The following is a 9,361-nucleotide window of genomic DNA, read 5'->3' as shown; positions in this document are numbered from 1 at the left end:
GCGGCGGGGTAGGAGGTGGTGGTCGTGGTGAGTGGAGGAGCACGGGGAGGGAGGCGAGCTCGAACAGGAATACACGATAAGGTGAGTGTTTTTTTTTGGCAGACGCAGTTCGCTGGTTAGTTTGTAGCTACAGCGGTACGTGGGGTGTTATTAAAATAAGGCAGAAGTGTTATTATTAGAATAAGGTTTTAAAGGGTGTTATTAAAATAGACCCATCCTATAAATATACTATTCATCATTCAGGATGCAGAATAAGTTATTCTTTATCCGAGGTAATCTTACAATCATTTCATAATTAAATTACATTTCGAATTCAAATAGTTACGTTCCTATTAATTCACTACATAAAATTTGACATAAGAAAATAAAAATATAGGTCATAAGACAAGAAAATTTGTAGTTTATGTGTATTTTAGACTATGTTTTTACGTTTGTAATTTTACATACTTACGGTCCTTTTTGCGTCGGAAATAAGACAAAATTTACGGAATGTAAAATTACGGTGCATTGATGGTAAAATAGAGGGGAGGGTGAAGAATAACTATTCCTCATCCAGGGTGATAAATAGCGTGACCTATGTGCGTGTGCGTGTGCGTGTGCGTGTGTGTGTGTCAACCCACCGCTTCCTTCTTACTACATAGTTACATTCTCAAGGACATCGAACCACATCATGCAATTCATCCATCCATCAATGAAAACATGTACCAATGTGAGCCCTAGGCGCATGCACAAGCAAATAAGATGTGAGCACACTCTGCTTCGATGGGTACTTCGGTGGTCACGGTCCTTTAATGATTAGGCAAAGCAGTTGAGGCCTCAACACCTCATCACTAGGCTAATCAGCCACGTCCTACTCTTCTGCAATTTGGAAAAAAAAATTAGGCATTGGTAAGAACTACTCCTTCTGTTTATTTTTGCAAGTCATTTAAAACAGCTAAAATTGAACTGTTTTTAGATGGTGTCTTAAATGTCTAAAAAGTCTTATGAAAGTGAACGAGGGAGTACAATTAGACATTAGTGGCAGTTGAAAGCTCATAAAATGCGTGCAGGAAATTTCTAGGCGTTAACAGAAACTATCGACGCGTTTGGTTTGCGATATTCTCACTGTCTTCCGAATACACCAGCTCACGATTACGTTACCAGCGTTTGTTTCGGCCACTTCGGTTTCAGCTCCCGTGTAATCGGAAAACATCTTTCACAAAACCGAAAACACCCGATACAGCCTGGTATCCAATACCGCGCATCCTGATCGTTTTCTTTCTGATCGTTTTCTTCACCATGAGGACGAAGGAGCAGCGACGATGATCTCCCTCGCCATGAGCAATACCATCGCCGTCCCTCTGATATCCATTCGCCTCCGCCGCCGAGCGCCGCCGATCTCCATCGCCTCCGCCGTCATGGACGGCGCCGCCGATCTCTCTTCGCCGCAGCCGTGGGCAGCGCCGCCGTGAGCAGTAGCAATTGTTGTGAACGGCCAGTGATCTCATTTACTGTCACGAGCCATCGGAGCAGTCGTCTGTCCTCCAATCGTCCGGCATCGGTCAACAAGGCTGACGATGGTATTCCACGGCTTTCTACTCCCTTGCGTAAACCAAACACATCTCGTATTCAACTACCTCTAATCTAATACAGTGTATTCTCATTACAATAGTGAATACGTTACCTGAGTTCCAACCAAACGCGTCGTATATTCCACACTACAATTTGTAGACAGAGAAACCGACCTGTGAAGTGTATTTTTTTCCTTTAGCTAATTTGTTGCAAAACCCAAGCCACAAGCCCATATTAATTTTTTCTCAGCAAAAAAGAAGTCTGTTGGATTGGAGTTCTTGTGTTGTAAAAGTTATAATCCACTTTTTTGCATGGGTAAAAGTAATTATCCAGAAGTGTGCAACAGTCAATCAATTTCTTTCTTGTGGTGTAAACTTCCTGAAAAGATACTCAATCTTTGCATATTCATGAGAAGAAGTGTAAACTTCCTAGAACATGCGACGCAACCATCACACGCAGAAAATCAATGACTTGCATACCCGTAGTGGGCAAATTTGATAATTTGCCACCCCTTACCTCCGCCTTTCATAATTTGTCCCCCCCTCCCCCTGAGAATGACAGGTGGAGCCCGGGCCTGCTTGTCATTAAGACAATGGGTGGCAAATTGTGAAAGGGGAAAGTAAGGGGTGACAAATTATCAAATCGCCCCCCGTAGTGGGTTGGCACAGAGCATGTCCGATGGGACCTCGTACAGGTCATCGTCAACAGCTTTGACCGCCGTGAAGGAGAAGGGCTCCATTACCGCATGGGGCCCAGAGTCAGCCGCCCAGGTTTTCCTCGCAACCTTGTGCTGCTGCTTCCCCATGGCGACGACGCCACTGTCGTAACCAGTGAATTCCTGTTTGAGTGATTTGTTTGCCCTGGCAGGCTCGAAGCACTGGTTGACGACGGCCGCCGTCCAGCCACCGGCGTCGCCATCGCCGTGGTTGTTCCACTCTCCGAACGCAGGGACACGCCTCTTGCGACTTGCTCTCGCTCGCTGCAAACATACAACGCCCGTCACCAACCTACCGATCATGAAAAGCCAAAACAGCGGATACATATGTACATGTGCAAGGGAAGGACGTAGATGCAGTGCACCCGTTGCATGCAGAAACGCACGCCTCTTGGGACAGCACAGATAGGGCGAAGCGGACATGCGCATGCAGGAGTGGTGTGCTTGGTAGGAAATGCAGTGTGGGGCCCGCACAAAAGCTAGAGCTCTGTGCTGTGCATGCACCGGTGCGCACCAGCCAGACGACTGCTGACCGTTGACTCTGGGTGGACATGGTTGACTAGAGAGCGTGTCGTGGGCTACAAGCCTACCGGCCATTAATTTTAGCTCAGGGCATCTCCAACCGCGCCCAGGAAGGCCTCCCCATACGATTTTTTCGCGCCGGCGCCGAAAAAATGGCCCAGTCGCGTTCCCAGAAGTCTGATTTTCGCCGGCTTGGGCCGAAAACAGTGCCGGCGGACCCAGGCCGAACTCGGCGCGCTGGGGGCGCCCGGGGGTGCCGGGGCGAGCTGTTTTGACGCGAAAAAGACGCGGGCCAGCCGTGTCAGCGACTCGGCGCCTCGTCTTCCCCCAACGGCCTTGGTTCCCGCGGGGAATCAATGGCAAGGCTGCCGCCGGTCAGCCTTGCCATTGATTTCTCACGGGCGGCGCGTTCACGGGACGGCGCGCCGACGCCTCCACTCCCTCGCACGCGTACACACGGGCGCGGCCTGGCTATAAAAGCCGGCGGCCTCCACTCACCTGCGCCCACACCAGCCCCGCCTCTCGCCGCCGTCCAGCCCTTCCTCTCCCTACCTCTCCCCGAACGCCGCCGCCCAGCCCCTCCCTCTACCTCTCCCGAGCCCGCCCAGCCCCGCCTTCGCCATGGCAGAACGCTTCCCCGGAGATACGGCGGCGGCCAACGGCTTCGGCCGCCGTTTGCTCCGCAAACAGGAGTCCTGGCTCCTGTTTCAGGCGAACATCCCGGCGCCGCCGGACATGCGCGCCGAGCCGACGGGGTGGAGACTCAGCGCCGGGGGAGTGCCCATTCCTCCGTTGCCCGACGCCGTGGCGGACCCGAGGTACTTCGCCGAGGAGGTCGAGATCGTGCGCGCGTGCCTCACCGACGCCGAGCTCTCCCTCCCCCAGTACGCCGCCGACAACCACGCGGCCTGGGCGGCGTATTTCGAGCGCCGCCAACAGCAGCGCTTGGCGTTCACCAACGGCGCGCCGGTGGTCGGCAGCCGGCAGAACAACGAGGGACGCTACCTCTGGTGGGGCGTCCCCGGCCGCACACTCGAGGGCGTGCTCACGTACCTCGAGGGCGGCAACGACCCGCCGTTGGCGTACCCCCCGGCGAGGGTGGCCGCCCCGGCGCAGCACCGACGCGCCGGGCCATGGGCTCCAAGGAGGTTCGGCGCCTCCTCTTCTTCCTCCTCATCCCGTTCTTCTTCACACTCCTCCGACTCTCCGGCGCTGCTCGGCGTCAAGGCCGAGCCCGCGGCGGAGACCCGCTCGGCCGGCGCAGTCGCAGCGCCGGCATCGTCATCAATGAGGGCGGCCGGCGCGCCCCCTCGTCGGCTCCTCCGCGCTTCATCAAGCCAAAGACGGAGCCGGGGCTGGCGCCGGTGAAGACGGAGCCGGGGCTGGCGCCCGTGAAGGCCGAGTTCGACGACGACGGCGACGCCGCCCTCGAATGGGCGCGCCAGGACTCCATTGCGATGGAGAAGGCGCGCCGCGAGAAGGAGAAGGAGCGCCAGCGCGCCGCCCTACGCCGCTTCGAGGAGCGCCGACGCGGCCGCGAGGAAGGCGGGGTCGTCGTCTTGTGCGACAGCGACGACGACGACTACGCACCGCCGCCTGTTCGCCATGGCGACGCCGGGGAGGGGTCCAGCAGGGGCGCCCGCGTCAAGGAGGAGAAGGCCGACGACGACGATGGCGGCGACGACTTCAGCCCCTTTCTCTTTTTTTTAGATTAGGTTCATGTAATGTTTGGCCGAATTTCGCCGAAATTTGTAATGTTTGGCCGAAATTTAACTAGTTTTTATCATAACTTAGCCGAACGATTCTGTTTTTTTTAAGATACGCGCCTGGGGGCGGCCCTGGGGGCCGACGGCTGGGGACCGACTCGCCCCCAGTGCCATTTTTTTCGCCGACTTACCCCCAGGCGGCGCTTTTAGACGCCCCCTGGGGGGCCAACGGCTGGAGATGCCCTTACAGGGCAAGGATCATATCAACGGGCAGGGATTCTAGAGAAGTTACTAGTACTACTAGTGAGCAAAGATGCAAATGAATATGAAGATGAGGTTAATTTAATTTGACGAAGAGATGTCGTTTTCATCTTACATCTGAACTTTGGACAAAACGGAAGTAATTTCTGGTTAGTCCTACTAGTCCGTACCTTGCAGGTTTTGTGTACCGGAAACGGGACGTGCATCCCGGACTCGAAAAGCGCTGGGCGAGCACGGGCCAGTCGTCGCCGTCGCCGTAGTTCCATTCGCCGAACGCCGGTATCCCCCGGTACCCCCTCGCATCCTGCGAAATACACATACATCAGCCTCGCTCAGCCATGGCAAGTCAAACGAACGCAACGGCAAGCAACAACAGCATGAGCAGCTCTTGATACGGAAGCCATACCTCCATTGGATTGGCTTGGCTTGGGGCTAGCTCGGCTTGGCAAGGACACAAGACAAGAATGAAGAATCTCCGAGTGATAGAAGAGAGGTATTGACACAGGGAAGGTTCGGTGAATTTAAATGGAAGAGTCCATGGTGTGCTTAGGAAGGAAGACAACCGACTTTGAGAGGGAAAACTTGGGGCAGAGGCAAGACAAGGACGCGCTAGCTGGCTCTGAAGTCTGAACGTACTGTACGTGTTCTAGTCGGGCTGATTTCGAGCCATCTCGGGCGATGTGTACAAGGTGGTGTGCCAGACAAGGGAGGAGGCAGAGGTGACCGTATGGGTCAACGGTACATTGAAGTCGATGCTTGCACTAGAACGGAGTCTAGGATTTTTTTCCATCCAAAAATGCAAAAAGTTGCAGAAAATAGTTGCTTCTGCCAAGAAAACAATTCTAGGAAATTATACACTTCCGCTCTCTCTGAGCTGCATTTTTCTTACTCCGGCTACGCCACCTTGTACATTTTCACATTGTGTACCATTATGATCTTACTTATACGAATTACACTGGCAGCCATTATCTTGGTGGCACTAATGAAGATCTTAGTCGGCTTTCACTCGTCTAATATACGAAAACTTCTTGAACAGCTTCCATGCGAATTCCTGCTGCACCCCATTCCTTTAAAGTGTGATACCTATAGACATCTTGTCTTGCTAGTTGCTACTATTGTGGCACATCATGCATCTCAGCGCTGCTCCTCATCCAAATAATGTCTCACTTTTGTGTCCCCTTGCAGTCATTTCAATGGATGGTTCTGCCGATATATAGTGGGTAGCTGAGACTTCAGTGCTTCACCTATTTATGACTATGAGCAGCATATGCAAAAGAGAGCGGCATCCCAAAACCATTTAATTAGATTATTGGCCCAAAACTCTTCACAGTTATTTTGTAAGAAACAAAAAACACTCCTCATTGTTGGTCCCTTGCAGTCCGATTCATATTTGTGAGTACCATTAGAACATCTACCGTCATGGACATCAAATTTGGACCTTCAAATGCATGCGGAAGCGTCCGGGCGCGTCAGCAGATATTGAGCAGCCAGACTTCAAATTTTTCTTCGCACAACCACACACCTCTACTGGCAAACCTCAAATCCATACAAACACATGCAATTGTACACGATGCAGCACGAATCGTCCGGCTACTACATCAGTGCATGCCATCGGACTACTAAAATTGGCATGTTCTACCTACATACTAATATGGGTCATCCATGACTGGCCTTGCACTTGCCCTTCCCAGTGCCCTTGCCTTCTTTCTCGCAGAAGTAGCGCTCGAAAACACAAAATGAATCAAGCCAGATATGCTCTTTGTCAAAGCTATCAGACCCGTCGTTGTCCTCCTTCTCCTCTTTGGGGGGTTGTCTGGTCATGGCACAAACCGCTCGATTTTGCCATCGGGCGAGGGGGCACGCTTCTTCCTCTACCACTTCTTTAGGATGCGGGCATAGACGACTTCCTCCTATGCGGCAGCACACGCCGCTGCCTCCACCTCTGCCATGTCTGCAGTGTGCGGTGTGCCGCGACTCGGCCACCCTTATCCTCTCCTGCATACGATGGCCACACCAGTCAGTGTAGCACTCATTTGCCGGGGGACTGGAGATGGGGAGCCTAACGAACTGCGATGCTCTAGCATAGGCGGATCCAAGCGCTCATTGTGCCGACACAATGGATTTGTGTCGGACTAATCCCGTCGTCGGTCGGGCGCAATCCTCCCGCCAGTGGCGTAGGGCAATGCGGACGACCATATCCTCCTCCAACCTGCAAGGGACGCCACCTCGCTCGACGGATCCGGGGTGGCCGGATCAGATCTGTTGTCCGCCATGCCGGAGAAGGCTGGAGAGCGCTGTAAGTGAGCTTGGGCCGGAGCGAAGGAAGTGGACTAGAGTGGAGTGGTTAGGGTTTGATCCGACAAGAGGATGGGGACAAATATATGTGGGGTCGGGTGGGCCAGCGTGGGCCGGAGTCGACATAGCGGATGGGCCCGCTTGCGCCTGGCCTCCCCATATCCGCCCCATATTTGAGCTAAATACGAGGGGTGCCAGTCAACCCGGGCGTTTGAGGCCTATTTGAGATGCCCGTCTGGGTCAGCTACTTTTGACTGGTCAGTGACCGGGTCTTTCACCTGTGTGTTTGAGGCACCCGACAGTAGATGGTCTTAGCATGGCTCTTTTGGTCTAGGAGTTAATTGCACGTTGAACCATATTGCGGGTAGGGCAAGAAACTATACCACTTTATCCTTTTTTCCTTTTTGCAGATCAGTACCCAGTCTGTGGCACGCGGCAACAAATTGAGTTGATCTGCATTTAAACACGTTTTGACAAGGAAACTGATCAGTGTGGCCCGCTATACCAAGTCTGGGGCTTTTTACGACTGTTCTGTTTTTTTTAATCTATTTTCTATTTCCTTTCCAGATCTTGGGTATTCTTTGAATTTGTTTTGGACATTTATTGTTTATATAGGTCTTGTAATAAACGGTGTACTTTTGTCAATACTGTCGACATTTTTTTAATTTGGGATGAACAATTTTTTGGTATACACAATGAACTTCTTAGTATGCGATTTTTTTGTAAATACACACTAAATATTATTATATAATAAACGATGAGCAATTTTTTTATACGATGAACTTTTTTAAATATATATTGAATTTTTATAAAAAACATACTCCTACTAGAATTTTTTCTAAAATATATTTTCCTATTTTTAATAGATTTTTGAAATATCCTGTTTCTAAAAAAAACAACATACGGATTTTTGGTGAAAAAATGGCTAGAAAGTTGTATCAAATTATCCAATCAAAGTGCTTTGCAGACATAAGTTGTTAGCAGATATATTCAAGTATTCAAAAACATGCAAGTTGAAAGCATATGACAACCAACAAGTGTGTCCAAACTCCAAACTATTGGAACTAGTTTTGCAAGAACGTTGAAAGGCTACACAATGTTTTGTCGAAGGATGAAACGGACGATCTATCACCTTCAACCAAAAAATGGCAGAAAATTAAACTCAAGGGTAAAGTTTACCCGACACAATTAATCATTTACCCTCCTCTTTTGTGAACATAGCCACAATCCGCCACATAAACAAAGAGCTAATTGCACGTTGGTATCATAACTGGGGCACCTCTAGTGAGCAGGATCCTGGGCTCACCGTGATGTTCCTATTAGGGTGAAGCGTTAGTCTTATTACGACGAAAGAAAAGGCATATCGAGCTGTTCCATGCATTTTTTTAACAAAATGAACACCGAGTTTTTTGCATGTAGGCATATCGAGATGTAGTATGCAGAGTTTAGTTGACGTTGCATCACATTGTATGGATTTGAGAATTTGTTAATGAAGTACCCGGCTGTGCGTCCCTCATAACAAACCAGACCCCCGCGTCGCTCATACTGGTGGCTCGGGGGAATCTAGTCCCGTCAGCCGCGGGCCCTCCCGTCAAGCACCTCCCCCTCGCTGCTACTGAGGGTCTCTGTCGGGCGAAGCCCAGGCAGTGCCGGCGGCGGCGGGGCCTTCCATGGGCGCGGATCCTCTCCTTCCCTGGCGGCGACACTGCTCCAATCCGGCGGCGGCGTGGTTCCGATCTGGTGGCGGCGAGGCTCCAATCTGGTGGCGGCGGCCCTGCTTGATGACGGCTGTGGTAGGGCACTCCGCTCGGTGGTGTGCCCCGGCTTGCAGTGATGGCCTGGACTGTTGATCCCTCCGATCTGACCTGGGTGGGTTGGTCGAACTCGGCCCAAAGCTGCGGTCGGCCGTGTGCCTCATCGGCTGATGCGGCCTGGGGTTCTAGTCGACAGGCTCAGGCCATGGATGTCGGCAGACATGTGGCGGTGGGCTGGATCGGGGCGGCGTGGGGGCCTGCTACCCTGAAAATAATGGTGGTTGTCCCCGTGCTCTTTTCGCATCATGGTAATGTCCTACATGATCGATCCTCCTTGATTTGGTCATCGACGTGTTCCGGAACTGCTGTCGGAGATCCTGCCTAAGATATCTCGATCAGATAGTATTTGGCCGTGCACGCCATATAAGCCCGCAAGGTTCCATGACGGCGTGGCGCGAAGCTCTATTGTTTGTTGACACCACGGGACATGTCGTCTTCTCGATTTCTATGGTGTAGACAGTTGTGGAAAAGGTCATGGCGGCTGAGATCGGAGGATC

The 9,361-nt window shown here is 51.7% G+C and overlaps 1 protein-coding gene across 1 annotated transcript; it reads right to left on the bottom strand.

Annotated features, from left to right (window-relative positions):
* Window positions 1-1,904: 1,904 nt before the first annotated feature.
* On the bottom strand, window positions 1,905-5,254 carry LOC123147284 (uncharacterized). Its single transcript, XM_044566523.1, has 3 exons — window positions 5,162-5,254; window positions 4,926-5,059; window positions 1,905-2,530 (listed from the first exon to the last, which is right to left on the bottom strand). The coding sequence occupies exons 1-3, from the start codon at window positions 5,165-5,167 to the stop codon at window positions 2,290-2,292; spliced, it is 381 nt and encodes a 126-aa protein (XP_044422458.1). The 5' UTR covers window positions 5,168-5,254; the 3' UTR covers window positions 1,905-2,289.
* Window positions 5,255-9,361: the final 4,107 nt, after the last annotated feature.

Source organism: Triticum aestivum, chromosome 7A, assembly GCF_018294505.1.
Source record: "Triticum aestivum cultivar Chinese Spring chromosome 7A, IWGSC CS RefSeq v2.1, whole genome shotgun sequence".
NCBI classification, from domain to species: Eukaryota; Viridiplantae; Streptophyta; class Magnoliopsida; order Poales; family Poaceae; genus Triticum; species Triticum aestivum.
Note: the sequence above shows the minus strand (reverse complement) of the source record. Positions and strands in the feature narration are given on the sequence as shown.